This window comes from Ammospiza caudacuta, chromosome 2 (assembly GCF_027887145.1).
Source record: "Ammospiza caudacuta isolate bAmmCau1 chromosome 2, bAmmCau1.pri, whole genome shotgun sequence".
NCBI lineage: Eukaryota > Metazoa > Chordata > Aves > Passeriformes > Passerellidae > Ammospiza > Ammospiza caudacuta.
The window spans coordinates 31644276-31666480 of NC_080594.1; the positions used below are offsets into that span (position 1 = coordinate 31644276).

General features: G+C 37.4%; 1 protein-coding gene across 1 annotated transcript in view; it reads right to left on the reverse strand.

Moving 5' to 3' along the window:
* The window catches only part of MAN1A2 (mannosidase alpha class 1A member 2), a 132760-nt gene that overhangs the window by 89372 nt on the left and 21183 nt on the right, over nucleotides 1-22205 (reverse strand). The window contains exons 2-3 of the mRNA XM_058824745.1: nucleotides 13452-13707; nucleotides 76-172 (exon numbers count right to left, since the gene is read on the reverse strand). Of these exons, the coding sequence (XP_058680728.1) occupies nucleotides 76-172; nucleotides 13452-13707 (353 nt within the window). The remainder of the gene's footprint in view (nucleotides 1-75; nucleotides 173-13451; nucleotides 13708-22205) is intronic.

Below are 22205 nucleotides of genomic sequence, written 5' to 3' on the forward strand. Positions count from 1 at the left end.
ACTTCCAAAGAAGACACATGGACAGAAATATTAAAAAAAAAAAAAATCACAAACAAACCAGAAAATATAGCCTACCAAATATGTTGGTGGAATGTCCTTTCCGGGCAATTGGTTTGAGCTCATTATGTCCCCATCCATATTGCCTATAATTGTCCCAGGCATGCTTCATCATCTAAGAAACAGGAAAAAAATAGGATTTGATTACATTGTAAAACTACTCTCTATGAATACAACATTTTACTCCTTATTTGAGATTTCATCTTTCACAAGCATCCCAGCACAGTGACTAATTATTTTGCCACTGCTTCTGTTACAAAAATCAGATTTTACAGCATGAATAAATTTGGAAAAAATTTCAGGCCTATTTGACTTGAGCGACAGATCCTAATGCTCTGCATTAGGTTGTTTTCTTGTTCTTTCTTTTCCTTCAATATATGCACAGACATTTGAGAACGTAAGCATAAGGAATGCATTTAAGTGTAAGAAATTGCTTTAAAACACTGGCTAATGTCTTAAGATGCTAACTAAAAGAAAAATATATCTACTGATACCTGAAGCATAAAAAGGATTCATTTACACTGGTACCTCCAAATAGGAATCAACAATTTTACAAAAGGCATAACAGATTTCTCATTAGCAACACCTACTTGACAAAGATGTACCATCATATAGCCTCTACCAAAAGAAATGCCAAAAGCTTTGCTTTTTAGAAAGCATAATGAACAAAGCAGTATAATGTTATTAACATTTACTACACAAAACATTTAGCTTTTTAATAGATATTTCCACCACCTAGTAAAAAAATTGCATCTAAAAACCCAAAAGGTCTCGCTGACTAGTTGTGCACATGAGCCACTAAGCAATGTTTTCATGAATTTGCTAAAACCCTTAAAACTCCTTACTTGTTGGAAATTCAGCAGCCACCAAATTGCAAGGTGAATGCAGTTTTAAATAAATTAATATTATTAGTAAACAAACAGGTAAAAGAAAGTAAGAGGAAAAAATTAGATATCAAAAGGCATTGACTGCCCCAGACACAAGAACAGTAAGAAGAAACCTTTAGAACAGCCATGTGTCTATAACCACAACATTTTACATATTTTATTTTATATTTCATTTTTTTAAATGGTATTAAAATAGTGTTAATATAAACAAAACATCCAAGAAAATGCATAGGACTTAAAATCATGATTTTCACAAGTCTGATAAATGCTTTCTAAGAGGAAAAACTATGTGAATGTAACTAACAGAACAATACTAACCCTTTAAGAAACTGAGGCAAGGCAATCTGTTTTCACTACGATTTACATGACTGTAATTTTCTTATTTTAATCAGACAGCCACCATACTCACAGAAAATGTGAAGGAACAAGCAGATGCTAGCTAAAAAATTAGATGCAGCCAGCTGCCTTACCAGCACTACCTCACAACTCTCCTCTTACTACCTCTCAGATTCCTCCTCCCACCACATTCAAGATTGAGTGGAAGTCAGCATCTTTCAAACTGCATCTAAACTGCCTGCTGAGACATGGAAAACAAAGTTTCTGTTCCCCCTACAACCATCAAGAGACCCCTATCCAAACTACAAAGTCATAATTCCTTTTAATGTAAGCTGCCTCCAAATTTCCCATGGCCCTGTTAAGTCATGCCTAGACAATAAATTTGAACCCTCCACAGGCCCAAGAAGCCGGGGAGCACTTCTGTGTTAAACTGGCATCAACCTAAGCACAGCTGCCCCTCTCAAGATGTCAAAGTCCCACTCCTTTTGTCATTCAAAGTCAACTCACATGTTGCTTTTAGTATTTGCACTGATTTTGACACCTGATTAGGCCATAATACTCTAGAACTTTTTTTAGTGCCATGAACTAGCAGTGTAAGAAAAAGAGGATGCAAATACATTAAAAGAGGAGAGAAAAGCCATTTTCCTAGCAGTCACAAACTCCTTAGTGTTTACACAGCACTTACCAAACTGGCCAATTCATGGCTATTGAACATCAAGATGAATCAGGTAAAGGGACCCTCTCTTGACAGGTAAGAAAACTGCAGTGAGACAAATCCAATAAAAGCCTGGGACAGGCAGTAAGCACACAAGTTCCTCAGAGAGCTCTCACTAATGTTATCCAGAACAAACCTATAACCTTCCATATAAAATTGTTCATTAATTTAGTAACATAAAATCGAGACTCACAGCATCATTCATACGGGAAGGAACCTCAGGATGCCTCTCCTGCTCAACCTCCTGCTCAAAGCATAATCACTTATGGGATCACTCTGGGCTACTTCAGGCTTTATCTAGTCAGGGTAGACTTAAGGACTGGGGACAGTCAAGGCCGCTGTGAAGGGTCCTGCTGTAACCTGCAGCCTGCCAGTCCTAAAAACTCTACTTGGGAAAACAGACTTAAAGGTTTAGAAAGAACTAGAGGATAAAACTAAAGGCAGACCACTGCACTCCTTGTGTTTGAAAGCAGAGAGATAACTAAACAACATGTGACCATGACGTGGCAGATCCAACCAACTGGCTTGCACATAAGGGAAACTGGGTTTCTGAGATCTTTGGATGTCCCAAATAAGTATTTCATGAAGAAGAATCAAATAGCCATTAACATTCTGATAGCAAATACCAGAACACACCAAAGCTAGCTAAGTCCAGGAGAAGAACAACTTGTTTCCTCACAGCAGAATGTTAATTGTGGAATATTTCACTGTCCCAATTCGCTGTACTTCTGGGGGGGAAGGTACATAATTCATTACAGAATATTTCATTCTGAAGAAACCCAAAAAAAGTATGCAAATTACAAAGGCCAAAACAGAATACATACGACACGTTTCGCTATATATAATTTATCCTAAGAAAATTTTATTAAGATAGAAACTGAAAAGGAGTACATTTCAATGGATGGATGAATTAATGCAGAAGTAACTTAAGAATACACTAGTGAGACCTGAAAGTCTCTTCAACACAAGAGACTTAGTTGACTGCATCAACTAAGACTGAGATAAGAAATTATATTTTGAGGAGACTAAGCTACTTTGGTAACCACAAACACACCTGTCCTGCCTCTCTGCCTGCCCCAAAAACTAAGAATATGGTGTTTTAAGTCCTCAAGAATCATTTATGACACTAAGCAGCCAACTGATTGTTTCCAGATGAACGCTGACCATTACTTGGGCACTCAACTCGCTGCTTTCCTCCACCACAAAGCAAACAGACTGCATGATATCATGTTAGTGGAGAGCTGCACATCACACGCAAGTGAGAAGCCCCAGAGCTCTTGCATACACTATTAAGTTTTGTAAGGATGAGATGCCAAGAGATCTTGTAACAACATGGAGGTTTCTGTTACTGCCAGAACAGGTAGCATGTTATACTGTAGACAGAACATCTATACCATTGAGAGCAGCTGTGCACACAAAAGCTTTGGAGAGACACAAGAAGACAGATGCCTCTGACAGCTACAAAATTTAACTGAGGATGGCATTTTGGCTCAGAAAGTACAAACAACATGAACTCTTGATTGAAAAAACAAAATTATTTCTACAGGTACGCTAAGCAGCGTTTGCATAGTGCAAATTGGAAATGCTGAAGAATAGCTGCAGGGATAGACGGGCTTTTCCTAAAACAAAGCTCTGTCTTTAAGAGGAGAGGAAAGTCTCAGAACTGATTGGAACATCAGCACTACAGATAATAGCAAGAAGGTAAAACTATTTAAAAAACAAATGTACCCAGCCCTTAAAGAACTCAAGAGAAGTACCTCAAGCTCAGTAGAATGAAAATTACAAGCATGGATCAGTAAGTGTGAAAACCACAAGACATACATTTCCATAGCTGAAATTTCCATACCTGATAGCAGCTTGTCACAGGAAAGGATTGGAACTTGGGCATGTCATATACACATCTTGCAATCTGGCCACCAGAGAACAAGCAGTTTTGACTTTTAACTGACACCATTAATGACAGATCTTGCTTTTGAAAGCAACATCATTCATGGGGTATTGGTCTGCTGCATCCTAATCTTGAAAATGTTTCTTATGGGATGTAATGGAAATTACAACCAGCAAGATGCTGCTGTAAATACAACTTGGTAATTCTACAAAAAAGACTAATTTGGACTCTGCTGCAAGACAGACAGAAAAGGAAGAAGCAGGACATGCCAAATGAAACTGCTTTTCTAGGTACACCATTATCTAATTGGTTTTGCTGACTTTAGAACATGTTCGTGGGATCTAATCTCCTACAGTCACTGGGAAATCAGATTTTTTATAAAGAAGTTTTATAAAGACAGAGTATCAATGATGTCTTTTGACAAACAATAAAAGAAGGCTACAATTATTGAAAAGTGAGTTGTAAGGCAGTTCTACCACTACACCAGCATGTCACAAACGGTAATTCAAGGTAAGGATTGGTTCAAAAACTGCTTTCCAGTCTTAAAAACAGGACAGGCAACCAGCAGACAAAGTAGGAGTCCTGAGAAACAAGCACAAGAACCAATTTTCTGGCAAATTGCTGTATTTACTGGTTCCTGCCATTCCATCAGGAACATGCATAACAGACAGCAAATAGGTTTTGCTTTCAAAGCAATGTATTCTGATTAAGGATACAATTTTGAGAGATTTATATAAACCATCTTCAAACTCTATTTTAAAATTAACCAAGGACTTGCTGACAAAATTACTGCTCAATTGGCAGATTAAAAATTAATAATAATTTTCCTACTGTTGTATGTTAATTTAAAAAATTATCTTTTCCTTTTATACTCAGATTTTTGATGAAACTTAGAAAACTCATACATTTATTTTCTGGGAACTCTATCTCAAAAGAAATTATTTTAGGCACCAGTTCATGCCTCTGTCATGCATTTTTAAACATTGTCACTGAAAAAGTCTGTTTGGAATATGTTCCTAACACAGAACACTAGGTTTTCTTTTACTGTCAAATCTGGTAACAAATCCATTAATAAAACAAAACCACTTATCAGATGGAGGCAAAGTGGGAAACTCTTTTTGCTGGCATTAAATACTTGAAGCTTTAGATGCCTGATGAAATTACAAAGGAAAATCCTTCAGACTGGTGAGAACTGGAACAGCAGATGTAAAGAGCCTAAATCTGGAGACCTTCACTGCAGCAGTGAACCTTGCTCAAAAATGTTAAGCAAGCCAAATATTTTTAACTCAGCATGATGCAGGTATTTTTGACCTTGGGCATCATCACAGTTTCAAGAGAATATGGTATTCACAAGATTGATTGGTGCTGTACTGTTAAGAAAAGTAGAGCCTCTTGGATCAACTTTGTAAACAACCACAGCTGCACATCAGCCAGGAGAGAGAGTTTCCTATAGCTCCTTTCTTCCAGTCTTGTCCTTTTAGGCATCAGTCTAAGCTTAGCCATCATCTGCTTAGCCCTGCACCCCTGCCAGTTCTACCCTATCCTTTTTGAAGCTGAAAGACTAGAACTACATGAAGCTTCCAAGATGCAGGGGCACCTGAGCTTCACAGGCTGAGGTAAAGAACCTCATCTGTTCTCTTCTCTGAAATGCTGAATATCTGCTCACTGTCTGCCATTAAGCACTACAGTGACATTTCCAAGGAACTATAAAAAACACAATTTCTCATTCTCAAGTGTACTAAGTCACCTCACAGCTTTTCATACTTAGCATGAAGTTGGAATCTCTCCATCTCCAGCCCCAATATGCATCATTTTACATTTAGCTGAGAAATAAAAAAGAGATTATCACTCAGTCCCATAAGGTTTTTCTGCAATTCTTCACACTGGCAGCAAAGCTGTCATACCACTACACATCCATTTTCAAACTCTAAATAATTCATTTGTATAATTTAGACCATGGATCCCCAGCACATGTCCTCTGTGACCTCCAGCACTGTTTATCCGCACTCTCAATTTCCTGCCTTCTAACCAGTTTTCCAGGCAAACACAGAAACTATCCTCCATCCCTTGGCTGCTTAGTTCAACACCTATTAGCAGTGAACCTTGCCAAATATTTTTTTTTTTTAAACTATGTATCCAACCATCTCTCCATTATTCACATGTTTCTTGGCTCTTCTGGGGATCTTCGATGGCTTTGGAATAGAGCAGGACATCACACATATCTATATGCTCAGTGACTCTATTCCCTGTTCTGGTTTCTGGTAATCTGCAGTTCATTCAGCAGGCATAGGGTTCTGCAGTTGCTTTGGATTCTCCTTGAATCCCTTTCAAAAACTGATGCCTTGTTAGCCACTATTCCTCTGGTAACAAAGCAGAAAATAAGAATAGATGCCAGCGATGCAAATCAGGAATCCAAATCTCAGAGTGAACTAATTAGAGTGAACTGTAGGGAGTTTCAGGTAGCTCAGTATTGTATGTAGATGGTCTCTGACTTAATGGAATGCACTGTGAGAGGTTACACATCAACTACCAGTAGCTCAGACTGTGTATCAATATCATCACTACTACCAATACTTGAGAGCTAACACCATCAGGAAAACTGCATGTTAAAAACACATTGGCATATATCCTATGGAGCTGCTCCAGCAAACACAGAGGGGACTACAGGAGAAATTATGTAAAGATGACTAACAAGAACACAACAGCATGCTCTGGCTTTCCAATCAAAGTCTCCGTAGCTCAAAACACACCTATTGTCACTTGTATAATAGATCATGTGTAATTTAAAACAGACATCTCTTCAATCTAGCTGTAATTCATTATTTTTGCTACCAGCATTTCTGTTTCACAAGAATAAATGGCATAAAATATACAAATTTAAAAAAAAATAGCAGTAAGGTCAACTAGATTTCATGGAGTCTTTTGATTTACCCAGTTGTGAAGATAGAAAATTTACCTGGAGTTTTTCTCATTTTTGTTTGGCTGATAATATCAGCTAAGTGAAATATTTCTATATTTCTTTGATTTTAATTTGCATTTATGAGTTTTAAATACTGCAAATGTGCTAATTCACTGTTGAAAGACAGGTTCTTCTCACAATGGTCTGGAAAAAAGCCATCCTTAATAATGAACACCTTCCTGAATTTTTAACATGCTTCCAATACTGCATAAGCGCTGGAGAATTCTGTAATTTCTACAACTTGACTAAATTGATTCATTTTTAAAACAAAAAGCCTCCAACAAAAACTTGCATTCTTCACGAGTAGCGCATTTTAAGTTACAAATCAAATCAACATATCCGGGATCTGCAGCAGAAATATTGCAAATGAAGCTGCACACTAGGATTTGATTTCCATTCTTCTATTCCAGCAAAATAAATACACCGAGATGCAAAGCTTCTCACAGACATAAATGATTGATTTAACAAATGTAAAATGAATTCTTTATAAAATCATTCCAACAAGCTGGGGCACAGCTTTTTCAGGGCCACTCCTAACATGCCTGTACTGGCCAAAGTGCCAATTGAACAATATTCATTCTAATATATAAATGGAAAACTAGTTTACCCATAGGCTCAATCAAAAAGATTTTATCCTCAATTTACAGATTGCACTAATTCAGTAAAATTAAGATAAGCTATAAAAGAGTGCAGTGAAACTAACTGAAAACAAATTTATCTGTTCTCAACTTGTCAGATTACACTGGAAAACCCCGAACATAGAGAATCCAAATAATGTGCGCAAACAAAACCAACTAATAAACAATGTGTGTGTGTATACACGTGAGTAAATGCAAAGAGCTTTTTATACACACACACACACACTCATATATAAAATGTGTGTGTATGGATTTTATATAAACATTTACACTGCAGGGAGTGTTACCTTAAATACTGAAAAAGTTGGGTGATGATAATTACGTCCTTCAGTTTCAGGAAATAACTGAAGAAATGCAAGTCAGGAGCAGTGAGCTACAAAATACAATGCAAAACCCTTCACAGGCATGGATCATTACAAACTGGTATTGCAACCAACTAGAAGTCCAAGTAAATTTGACCAGGGAAACAAAGACTGTAAAGTGTCAGCAGTAATGAAATTGTTCTAAATTGGTTTTAGATATTGATAAAAAGTCCTCCAGTCAGAGAAGGCAGCCTATTTGGCTAGATCAGAAACACTGCAATGAGAAACAATAAATGAGATTAGCTCTGAAAGTTGTATGAATAGTAACTATGAAAAGAGGATTTAGGTAGGATGAAAAGATCTCTGGATGATTAAGTAATTCTTTCTTCTACACAGCTCTTTCCTCAATAAGCACAAAAATTAGAACTCAGGTGAAGGGACACTTTCTATTTTTAGCCCAATTTCTTAAAAGAATGAGGCTTATGCAACCTTGCTGTCTGTACATCCATCATTTGACACATGCATTTACAGTAGCCTTTTAATCCATTTTCTAATTTCACACTTGATTTTAAAGAGCTGGAGGAACCAGATACTCTACTTTTTGTGTTGAGGAAAAGAAAAAATATCTGTGGCTAGATAAAGCAGACCGATACAAATTGGTACCCTGACTGAGACAAATGCAGTTATAATTCAACCCTTTATTCATTCAGGGGGGCAGCATTTAGCACACCAGTAGCTCTAAAGAAGGCACAGAACACACTGCAATTCATGCAGGCAAATAGGAAGCTAAGAGGATATTCACAGCAACAAGTGCATGATCAGCAGAGGGTAGTATGAGGGAATATAGGTCAAAAATCCATAGGAAATCATAAGTTTTGCTGCTTATAAAACAGCCTGTTACTCCTCAACAGTATTAGCAGCCTCTTGAGTATCATCCAGAGACCAGGATGAAAATACATTTTAATCACTTCTCTTCTTGGCACTTATCTGTAAATACTTCTGACATTGCCTCCACTAATATTAAATAAATTAACTTCCTACCTTCTCTTCAAACAGGCAATATATTACAACTAATTTTAAAAGAGGTTAAGTGGGAAGTTGTGATGGGGGAAGTTCACTGGCAAAAGAACTCAAGTCAGAACATCCCCAGCTTCCCAGACAGACTTGTTCCTCACTTGTGCAAAGCATCCAAACTTAACTCTTTCTACAGGTGTCATATGTCACAAACGAACTTCAAGTTGTGCTGGATGACCTTTAAAGGTCCCTTCCAACCCAAACTATTCTATTATTCAATGACCTTTAACTCTGGCGCCTCTAGTTCCTGGATGTCCACTTCACAATAACTTTTGTTTAAATATCTCATCCACCTTTTTTTTTTTTTTTTTAACCAGAAAGGTGTGATACACAGGAACACAACCAGAATTTTGCTGGGTTGAGAACAGCTTATCAGAAAGATTCCACCTTGCCCTCCCATCTCATTAAAAATAAGAGCTTTTAAACTGCACAAGCAAGAATGGTACAGGCAGCAGTTTCAGTCACTTCATAACTCTACCTTACCTCTGTGGACAGCACACCTCCTTTCAGCTTGATTTTTAAAAAGTGCATTTATAATTAGCACTGTGTAATCACACGATTGCATATCACAACAAAGAACAAGTAATAGAACAGAAGCTCCAGAGAACTCAGATTTCCCATCTATCTGAAACCTTAATCTGAAGCATTATTATTTAGCTGTTAAGTTTACCATGTGCCCTCATGTAACATTCCAGAGAAGCTGTCTTCCAGCTGACAGGCTGAGACAACAAACATCATCTTACTTGAGAATAGCTGAGGTTGAAAGGGATCTCTGGAGGGTATCTGGTCCCACCTCCCCACTCAAGGAGGGTAATTTTAAACAAGCTGTCCACTCCCAGTCATTACCAAGGAGGGAGACTCCACAATCTCTGTAGGCAGCCAGCTCCAGTGCTTGGCTCCAGTGCAAGCTGCACTTAAAATCTTTTAAAAAAAATTCTCTTTTCAATATTTTTGTTCTACATAATACAAAAAGCCAAAATATGAATACAAAGCTAAAGTGTAACAGCAAGAATAATTTTCAATGTGTTTGTTCTTAAAGTACCAGTTAAGTAAACACCACAGCATCTTCTCAAAGCCTGAACAGCAAGCTAATATGCCAGAGAAGTGCTATAAAGCATGTATGGTAAGTAAGTGGAAAACCTTTATTTCTCAGAGTTGTCACTGTGCATCTAAAATAATCAGCCAACTCAGAAATTCTCCTTATTGAAATAAATAATAGCTTCTTAGTAGAATATAGACAGATTATACAATTTTGTAAACTAAACTTGAGAATACAATGTAACACTATATATAATTTTCAGAACCAAATGACACACAAAAAACCCCCCAGTAAGATGCAGATTCTGCTCCCAGTTGTATTCCTTGACCTTAAGAAACTTCCCTCTCTGTGCTCAGCAAACATTCCTATTATATAAAGTTTCCAAATGTTTTGCAAAGCTCTCTTAAGAGCATTACAGAAATTCTTTTTTACTTTTATATGCACTTTTTTCTAAAATCAAAATATGTCTTTTTAAAATGTTAAACTACTGCCAAACCACTTATAAAGAGATGTTAAAAAAAAACAGACTTCAACAAATTGCTATTTGGAAAGAAAAACTGGTAATATATTTTCTGCAAAAATAATAGAAACTGGATCCTCATTTGAAAATTTTCCAGCCTTCCTCACATATGTAAAGACTCATGTGTGTTACAAACAGCCCCCACCATTCCATCCAATTCTATACAATTTTTCACCATTTGATAGGAGCTGAAATAGGCTGTATAACATCATTAATTTTGTGAATTTGAACAGTCTAAAGCTGTTCTTTGAGAGTGAAATTCCTCAAAAATTTATCAGGACAATTCACAATAAACCAAAGCAGGTCAAATGCTTTCTTGAGAACACCAGGAATTCTGAAGCCAGATATGCAGCCACCAAAGAGTCAGTAGTTTCCCTGGGCCATTTTTCAGGCAATCATAATGTCTTACATGTCAAAAATTATATATATATATTTTATTTTTTTTTTCATATACATCAGTTGTGGACCTACATTAGATATTGTCTTCTTTGTTCATTTTTTTCTGCTATGTCTCTATCTCCAAAGACTATTTGTATTAGTCCACACTGGTTACATAAAACAGTGAGGGAGGACCTCAGTGATGAACGGATTTCAAAATGCACTTCACATCTCTGAAATCGCTGCTGTCTTTTCTGAGACATGGGATGCTGTCAAAAACAGGCTTCAGATAAAATATTGTTCATTTGACACTATTAATATATGTTTTAATCTCAGCCACATTGTTCATCAATGGTTCCTGAGCATTACTCCTTATCCATTCTCCCTAGCAGACCTCCCACTGCAGTGTTCTATGCCTTCACACATCTAGCTATAGAAGTGACAATCTCCTACCCTGCATGAAACTAAAATTAAGAACTCTGGAGATCACCTGGTAGCTACAGTACTAACGTGGCTGAGTCAATGAAGGCAATTCATACAACAAAGAATTTGCACTCACGCTCCTGTGATCCTGGGCTGTAACAAGCACAGTGTGCGCTCAAGGGAAAACTGCTCAAGACAAAGGCATTATTATCCTAACTGAAGGACTTACCCACTTAAAACATAGTCCCACAAACACCTATGGTCTGGTAATGAAAAGCTACACTTCAGAAACCATAATAGTAGTCATCAACAAGTTATGCAATAGAAAAACAGCTTGTCAGTGTGACTCACACGTAGGTTGATCATCAAAAAAAGAAGTAAGCCTTTTACAGCATGAGGTGTGTGGCAACTGCAGCTAAGGATCACCACCTGGTGATTCTTACTCACAAACTACTCTGAATTCCTTACACTTTGCTATACCTCCAGGTTTAAATCAGCAAGAATGGTCCAAATTTTACTACTTTTTCATGAGACCATGAAAATTGCCATTCTCTACTAAACCTAGAGTTTATAATCTCTCAAGCTACAATCTGACCAAACAACCTCAGAAAGGCAAATACTAATTTTCAATCCCCCCTCCAATTCCAGACTTGGTCTATAAGAGCTTTGGTTAATTATTTCTTCTAGATAGTTCTTCACTGTTAGTTGTGTTCTGTAATTTTGCATTACTTGGTAAACTCAACTTTATTCTATGCATTAAATCCATCTCAAAGGTATTTTGCTACAGTAATCTGTAGTAAAACTCAAGAAGTGTTGACAACCATGCTGTTCACTGTCCACTCTACAAAAACATTTAGAAAAGCAAACTGCTCTATATATTCTCACTCAAAATGTTTGCAAACAAATTAGTAGAGCCTTTTCAAATCCACATTTCAATTTTGTTCTTCGGGAAGCAGCCCTAACCAAGCAGGGTCAAGGAGGTCCAATATTCCAGACACAACTTCCTAGCAAAAGCACTTCTGCAGTAATCACTAACAGACACAACTTTCACAGAAGGATTTGCCACTTCAGATACCCAGATTGTGCCAGGGCTCTATATGGAGCAAATACAGCTCGACACTGCATCACTCATATATAATAACCAGCTGCTCATTACTTTATAAGAGTGGATTCCATCTAGCCATCATTAATACTCAAAGTAAAATTCCAGCTTGGGTGGTCTACCTACAGAATGGGTGATCCACCCACAGAATGGCACATAATTCAGCTACAACTACTTCCTACAACGAGGACAGGTGAATGACAGATTTCTTTTTGGTTTTATAAGTGACCTGAACTCAGATTGCAATTTAAAAGTAAATTTATCTGATGTAAATACTAAGTGCTATTGTCCTGGACATTCTTTAGTAACAAAGTCAGTGCTTGTCTGCATCTGGCCTGAAGCATTCCTTTAGTGAAGCATTGCTTCGCTCAATCAATTTTTTGGTATAAAACTCATCAGAGTGCAGGGAAGAAAAAGAATAATGGAGGCTGTACAATGTTTTTGCTATATGAGTTAGAAGGTCAGACTCAGAGAAACATCTGGCAATAGTAATAGAAAATTGGCATTGCCAGGACAAAAAGGGGCAATGAATCTCACAGCCAACCAGTAGTGGAGAGGAACAGCAATTCCCATAGTGTAAGTTGCTACAGAATCAAAAGCCTAAGCAAGATCTTAGTTTGTCTCACTTACCTGTAACACATTCAATCCATTTAAATTTACTCAATTTTTAAAACCCATTTAAAATGCATTTTGAAAAGTATGCGATCATTTGGTAATTTTCAAATATTAGCAGCAGGTCTTCTCTTTCCTCACATTCAATCTTATGTTTTAACATCTAAAATCATCCTGTGACACAGTAAGATATTCCATTCTTTGAAAGGAAACTCACAAAGTCATGCCCTACTTGAAAGATGCCCTTGTTACTCTTCCATGTGTTAATGACAAAATCACTTTGAATCCATACCACTAAGCTGAAGAAATTCCTTAAAATAATTTTTAAGTTGTTATCCAGTGAAATATTAATACTCAAACAGCATACAATAATGCTGATGCTCATTACTACTTTTAGTTTACTACATGATTTGCAGATCTGTTTTTCTTTCTTAACATAAATCACAGAAACCAAATGCCATATAAATAACTGCTGTCAGACACAAGAACAGGCAGAACCACATCATCATCATCATCTTTACCTCTTTAATTTTGTTCCTCCTCTCTCGGATATCCGGGTCTGCTGGTTCTCCGCTGTGTATCCCTATCAGGTTTGGTAAAGGAACAGGGGGCAGTGGCTTGCTGTCTTTCTTTTTCAATTCTTGCACTACTTTGTTCTTTTCTGTCTGAATCTCAGCTTGAATCTCATCCCGTGATTTCTTCAATTTCTCCTTAGCCTCTTCCAGAGCCTTTTCATGATCTGCTCGGATCTTATTTCTCAGACGTTCCTCTTCTTCTCTAGAGACACAAATGCTAGTCAGCATCTCATTACTAAAAAAATATTGGTTACAAACAAACTGCAGCTTCAACAGAAGCCACATCCTAACCTGGTTTTCTCGAAGCAATTCTAATGATTTAGACAAGTTTATTGATTTATATTAGTACACAATCCTACACTATTTTTGCCAAGAACCCCAAAAGAACACCACACACATCCACAACACTATTGTAGAAAAATTTATCATAGGAATTTTTTAGATTGTCTTAGCACCTTTGCTTGCCCACTCAAGAATTTAGAGAGTTGTACTTCAACTACAGGATGTGTGCAGAGGCCTATCTAGCAATAATTCAATAATATTTTTTTTAAGAAATCAGAAGGGCTCTTCTTCACTTTCTCCACAATAAATAAATCGTACACAACTTGACAAGATTGGAAGTAACCACTACAAAAAAACTCCACAACCACTTCATTTATTACCAACACCCACCACAGCATGTTTTCCCTTCAATTCACAACTCATTGTTCCAATCAGTAAAGTCCTTAAACCACCAGTCCTAAAAGCAGAATTAATTATAAAGCCATTTAGGTGCATAAGAGCTTTTAGTAAAACATTATTTTGAAATTCACTTTCAACAAGACCAGCGTCATCTTGATTTTAAGCAATACCTTACAGTGTGATCTTTAATGATCATTCAAGGTTTTAAGATTTGCACATAGAATGAAGAGTTCTAAAGCTTGGCTTAAAGAGGTTATTCTAACAACAGACAAAAATGGCCTGTTCCAGTCCTAAAATATTTCAAGGCATCAGAAAGACACACATCAGACTCTCAATATAGCACCACCTTTACAAGCTTCTTTAAAAAACAGAGTTGCTCAATGACTAATGTAAGCCAAAAAAAGTTGTAGGCATTTTAAAACAAGCATTAGGTAAAAAAAAATGCATTGTTACACAGAGTACTTTATTAGCTCTTACATTTTTCCAAAGTGCTATTAGGTTTGCATTTAAAATAAATTATAGCAGCATTATTACCTTCAATATATCAGTACTAAGAATACAAAGCAACATTTTAATAGATGCACTGATGGAAACACTTTCAAACTGAAGTTCTTCAGCCACTTTTCTCAATATGATTCACACCACATCCATATTTCTTCCAAACAATAAAAAAACAAAGGATTGAGCTCCTCAATTTGACTGTGAAATCCAAGATCATTAATAACTGTCTAAAGGTATCAGTGCCAGTGCCTCTCTCTCTTTACTGAGAAGCAAAAAAACTTCCAAAGCAGCAAAACACTGTTCTAAAAAGAGAGAACAAGTAATACCATTTAGGATAACTTTTACTTCTACTGTGGCCCACTTATATGAGAAAAAAACTTCCTTGTATTCCTGCAAAAGCTACTCACACTCTGTTGTGGCAGCAATATCATGCTCAAATAGCAATAACAAAAAACAGAAAAAATTTCTACCACTTGGAAGATCTGAAGCTCTGGAAAGCTTTTCCAAGGCTAGCAGAGGGCTCTGCATAAAATGCAACTGGAGAGAATGAGAATGAGGTCGCCAGAACAAGACATCACTCCCACAGTCATGTTCTCCCCGAGAGACAGTAAAGGAACCAAAGAGGTGCTTGACAAAGAATGAGAAATCTGAAATGTTACTGAACGGTTAAGAGTCAAAATATTTCAGTGTGGGAATAATGTATTTTGCAGGTTGATTTCCCATATTCAAAATTCAGTATCTTTAGGTAAGTGACAGTATTTACTCTCTAAGTTCACAAATATTTTGCTGATAGGTATTGAAATTCTTTTTGCAAAGGATCAATCATCATTGAAATAACGGCATTTTTATGACGGAAAAGGTAACAGTGTATCTCAGACCTTAATAAAAAGTTGGTCAAGGTATCTTTACATTAACCTAATTGCTTATTGATAAATAGAAATATGTTTGGTAAAACACATGGTTAACTTGGAAGTGCCTAAATACAATCCCCCTGTGTGAAAAAGAATTATGAAGTTTGAGTAGTTACAGTGAGTCTGATTCACTGAAATGAGTCACTGCCGATGTGCTTTGTGAACCTTAACTTTGCACCACCAATATCAAGTGCCAGGAAGATTTTGCTTTTATCTTTTTTTAAGTTTTCCGTTCCAGGTGCCACATGTAATAATCATAATACAAGCTCCATCACTCTACAAACTTCATCTGTTTCTAGATTCAAAGTGCATGAAACAGCCATAAATTGGAAAACAAGTTTTGAACTCGCATCTGTCTACACTGCAGGAACCACTGTATAAACATAGAAAAGCTGTTCATTTCTAGAGCACAATAATCCAATTAGAGCCATTAAGAAAGTTTGAATGGCACAGTCTGATTTCCTTCAGTCACTCAGAAGAAAATAAACAGACTCAATAGAGATGAAAAATCCCAATGCTAACTTTATGATCAGCTCAAAGCCTTTCTTCCAGGAAGTGACATTTTGAGATAAACAAACAGTAAGATGAAGAGAAAGGTCAACAGGTATTTGAGGGAGTTTACAGGAGACAGCACAAGAGCTTCTTCTGCAGATACATATTCTCTGCGCAATTACCAATGATGGACAGCATGAGCTACATGACACCTCATATTCTACATGCCAGCTGAAGACATATTTTTAAATGCATTCAAGTATAAGACTCTGATAGAAGAAAAATCACACCCCTAAATAACAATACCACATGTTTCATCTGAGCTCTTAAGCAGCAAGAATTCCGTGAAAATAGAGAATAAAGTTCAGAGAATGAGAAGACTGATTATGTGTGAGCAGCTGACACCCCCTCAAGTCACCAAGCTTCCTGGCCAGCAGAGGAAGGTGTAAGCAACAATTTAATACATGCAGAGAGCACTATACTAAAATACTCAGAGCCCTCAGAAGGATCAATCTAAAAATATAAGATTGGAGAGAATCCCAGCATAAACACGTATACCAAAACCTGTCAAACTGTTTCCGTATCCCACCCCCGCTTCCAAGCAACATAAGTAAACTCTTAAAATTTAAAGTATTTTGAGTAAATCTTCAAAACCTTATCTAAGAGAAAGCTACTTACTTCTAGGCATCCCTAAAGCTTATTCAAGAGTCTCAAGAGATGTTCAAGTACCATGAAACTACAGCAGTAGCTACTTTAAAACAACCAATGTTATTAAAATAACCTGTGATTAGACTGTTTTTGCCAAGAAGAACCATAAATAGATTTAATAATTAGAATCTGAAACTAGAAACAGGTGCAAGTTCTTTAAACAATCACTGCCATGAGCTATTGCAGCTGCCTATGCAGGAACACTGTATGCTCTCAAAGTGTCCACGAGCTGCCTAAATATCATTCAGAGAAGACCACAAATTATAACGCTTGACACCCAAATCACCAACTGGAACTTAATGTGCTTTAATTATGCACACAGTAGCGAGCCTTCTCAACAGCTCCCAAGCGTCACTTGTCAAGACAATGACTTTTAACAAAAGTCTTCCCTATCTGCTGTGATACAACAGGCTCTTTAGAAAGCAAACTGAAAAAAAACCCTCTAAAAATTTGTTCAAATTTCTTTGTGAGATTCAAGATTTAAAAGAGAGAAATAAAAATTAGAACGGAGTCAAGAAAAGCAAGCAGGCCACCAGCAACTGTTCTTGCTATGAAAAAGTAGGCCACTGGCTTACTATACAGAAAGGACACACAGTTTATTATCATTTGGATTTTCAGCAGATGGATAGACAACTGTTAGAGGACACAAATATTTGTGTAAGCTTATCATTCAGAAATAACCTCCTGTGTGGAAATTGTGAACTTTTACCCTTTGGTCACGTCTGATCTTCAACCAGAGGCTACTTTCAGAGACGGTGAAAGAAAAAAAGCAGGCACTAATTAAAACAAAAAAGTTTGAGAGTCAGCCCCTAAGAAGCGTTTCACACACTAACTGCAAGACTTCATTCCAGTCCTTCAGCATACACTGTTTTATACTATCCCCATGTATCACAACCCCATTACCTTCCCTCAGTATATGGTGAATATACATTCGTGGCATACATGAGGCATGGAGATACACATCCTGCCCCTCACATGATTGGAGTCTGAAAGAGGAAGAACTGGAAGAACAGAGCAGTTGTGCTGGATTTTGTTCTTGCTGGATTACCCTTACTGTATGGATGGCTGTATTACTGTCAAGCACACACAGAAAAAGAGGCCTGATTATTTTTCTCTAATATTTGGTTTTCATCATGATCATCCTGCAGAAGTGACCACTTTCTCCCACTTTGCTGGGCTGCTCTGAGACATCAGAGGTAGGCTCATGAAGGAGTACCAGAGCTGTATGTGTCTGTGACAGATGAAGAAGGAAGCTCCACCATTAACACAGAGGCTGTTACTCAGCAAGAGTTTTCTCTTTCAAGGCAAGTCAAGATTGTATTTATTAGACTGAATTTTTTTTTCTTCAGGTAATGAACTGAGTCAGAGATCACTGGTTAGAAAGGAATATTTTTATTGGAAAAAAAATGAATTCTACAGGCATGGAGGTAACTTTGGTACATCAAAAATACTGTCAAAGTATTGGTTATAAAGATTTTCAAAAGTGACTTTAGGAAGAATCTTATTCATGTTTTCAACCAAATGTTTTGTCCCCAAAACACTGTTTCTAAATATATTTTCACCTTGCAGATGGACACGGCCTAAAACTCTAGCACTCAGAGTAAAGAGATTATAAGTTAGTAGGAAAAAGGTTTTGTTATTTAAAAAAAACTACTAAGTCAAACTGTCCTTTGTCAATGTTCTAAACTACTTTAAGAACATTATGCTCTTTTAGGTATCTGCAAGCATTCTACCTGCTCACTGTTTTACTTAAAACAGCAATACCTACATGTGCTATATACACACTCTATACAGTTACTTGTGCATCTATGTGGTGGCCTGGGAATGAAATGCTGAAATGCAGAATATTCCCCATTTCAACCTTTCTTCCCCAAGGGAGTTAATAACACTTCATTATGACATCAGAAGAGAACATATCTAATACACTTTGAAAAACTATTGTTGAACAACTTTTCCATATACAGAAAACCTGTGGAAAGGAATCCTGGTCAATGGCAAGTTGAATCTGAGTCAGCAGTGCCCTGGCAGCCAGGAGGGCCAACATTGTATCAGGCACAGCATCACCAGCAGGGCAAGGGAGGGGATTGTCCCACTCTGCTCTGCGCCAGGGCAGCCTCACCTCGAGTGCTGCGGGCAGTTTAGGGTGCTACAAGAAAGACATTGAGTTATTAGAGAGTGTCCAAAGGAGAGCCATCCTCTGATGGTGAACAGTCTGGAGGGGAAGCCTTGTGAGGAGCAGCTGAGATCACTTGGTCTGTTCAGCCTGGAGAGGAGGAAACTGAGGAGAGAGCTCATTGCAGGCTGCAACTCGCTCAGAAGGGGAAGAGGAGGGGCAGGCACTGATCTCTTGTCTGTGGTGAGCAGTGAAAGGACCTAAAGAAATGGCCCAAAGCTGTGTCAGGGAAGAATTGGGTTGGACATTAGAAAAGGTTTTTCACCCAGAGGGTGGCTGGGCACTGGAACAGTTCCCCAGAGAAGTGGTCACAGAACCAAGCCTGACAGAGTTCAAGGAGCATTCGGACAATGCTCCCGGGTACATGGTGTCTCTTGAGATTGTCCCCTCAGTACCAGGAGTGAACTCTAAGATCCTTCTGGGTCCTTTCCAACTCAAGATACTCTCTGATTCTGTGATTTACTGCCCAGAAAATTACCCCAAAAAATAGATGCCTTGAGTGGTTTCTTTTAGACAAAGATGACAGTAAAATCTTTTCCTTGCAAGTGGTTAATTTGCATATGACATGAGCACTGTTCCTCAAACAGAAGGAAAATGAGACAGAATCCTAATTCAACTCCTATCCCTTTCCATCTAGTTTTAGCTTTTCTTCCTCTTGCTGTAACACTTCCTCTTAACCTCCTTCATCTTCCTACTTCCTTTACTATTATTTGCACCAACTTAGGCTTCACTACCTTCCTTCCTTGGTCTTCAAAAAGGGCAGGGCCACCCCTCTGGATGCCAGTCCTCCTCACTGTAATCATTCAACTTACTTGGACAATGCTAGGCAGAAGAGAGAATTCACTGACACAGCCGCTCTCCTTGAATCCTAAATACTCCCACAAAGTCTACACAGACCTTCTCCAAATAAATTTCCTTCCATCCTTCTGCAAGAAATGATGCTCCTAATTGATCTTGTTCATAGCCCAAATCTCAGACCAAGAATCTGAGCTTTTAGCCACCCTCATCACTGCCCTCAAGACTTCTCATCTCCATGACGGAAGCTCACAGATCCTGTTTCAGATCTGCTCTTGTGTTTAAACCAAAACCTTAGCCCCTAACATTTTTTTGTAGATAGCTGGGTGTCACCTTCAAGCAAATAAACTAACTTAACTTTTAATCTTCCTTCCCTATCTTTTGTTTAGCAGTGGAAACTTTGCCATTGTCCAGATTGCCAGTGTCTGGGCATTCTTCCCATTTTCTAGAACCTGACTACATCTAATTTATCTGCTTAGTTGCCAAGTATTCTAAATTCAGTCTTTCTTAACCCATATCATTAGAAGCCCTCAGAATTTGATTGTGCTCCTTTCACCCAGCAATTCCACCAGGAAGACAAGCCACTTAACTACTGACATCCTTAGATTGCCTTTCTGTATTTTTTTCCCCTGCAACTTTAATTCATTATATGCATTTTTTTAGAAACACCCAAAAAATATGTCTATTTCCAGAAATCCAGTATGTTAAACTCACAGATTTCTATGCTAGTCATTAGAGGCCTTCTGCTTGTTAGTACTTTACTGTCTCTGCCTAATTGTTTTCCTTTGTCCTCTAATTTAGGTATGGGCCTTGGAAACAGCTCTAGAATGAGGACAAGAAAAATCCTGGGGGAAATATATTTAGAGAGAATTTCAAAAACAGAGATTGAATGGGCACACAGAACTTGCAGAAGGGAGTGCAGAGTTGAAGCACATCCCTTATGCATGAAGTCATCTACAAAATGAAACAACACTGAATATTCCTTGGTATCTTATATAGTATCTTGGAGAACAGCCAGGACCTTCATGGATCTTCTTATGCTAATAACTTATTAATTAAGAATGTTAACATAAAAGACAACTCATAGGGTTTCTTTACAACCATAATAAAAAGAACAAAACATACCTTCCAGTTAAGACCAAAATAGTACAGCTAACACTATCAAATTTGGAACATGTATAGCCTTTGAAGGAAGAAGGAAAAAAAGATATGCAGGTAAGGGATCATCCTTTGGGAATTATTTGCTTCCTATGTTATGAATATTTACACGAACAGAATTGGTAAAACTTATTTTGAGAATCTGTCAAGTGGCGTGACCATTAGCAAAGGCATTTGTTCCTCACCTCTGTCTACAGCAGCCATGTAATCTGAAAAAAACAACTTAAAAAAGGACAAGGGTGCCAAGCTTAGGAAGCACTGCTGGTACAGTCAGCTCAAGTTTTACTAGGGAAGGAAAGTAGTTGTTTTCCACAAACACTCCTACACTTGCACTTACATGAGCAGCCAGGCATTTGACAATGCTAAGAAGGGTCACCAGAGACTGTACACATTTAAAGCTTACATGAAACTTCTTTGTTTTGCAGTTAGAGTATCAGCTGAAAGAGATTTTCAGAAGAATCAGATCAACTATTTCAGGAAGAAAAATAATACTTTTTAAGACCACAACAGCAATTAATGGAACGTTCACTAGTGGGGAGCAAACAAAATTACACATTTTCAACTACATATAGGCAAACTCATTTAGTTTTTACTGTCTTAATGTCATTTGGGTACAAAACCACTTCATTAGAAAAAGCAGGAGTTGCACAAAGTTCAACAATATGGAGTTTTCAATCACTACAGCCCTATCAAACATCTCTTTTGTATCTCTTCTGCTCCTCCAGTGTAAAGTAGAATACAACCACTTTTGCCTCAATGCACTAACACAATCAAAAATAGGCATTATTTCAGTTTTTTTGATGATTAAAGGAACTTGAGTTAACACCTGCAACTAATTGCTTCTGTGCAGAATATTAAGCGTCTGCAGAACAAGGTCTTAAATCTGGTCCAAGCACTTACAATGCTAACATAGAGGGGGAAAAATATATTTTAGTAATCAATCTTATGCCTATAAAAGGACTCTGAAAATTCTACTAAAAGTCCAGGAAATTTAGGATCTCTTCCTGTTTCCTCAAGAAAACTGAGTGAGAAGAGTGGTAGTACCTTGCCCTGAGTAAAACTGTTTTAAATAGCTTCCTGTATCCTAGCACCATACTGACTGGAGCATCAGATCTTCATTTCCAACTAGCACTCAAATGAGACAGACTTTAGTTTTTAAAAACAATAAAGATGAAAGAACTTTATAAGAAATGGGAGAGAAAAATACATATAGACTAGGGGAGTAATAAACAGAAAAAGAAATCAATACTGAAAAAGAGAATTGGGTAGGATAAAAGTTAA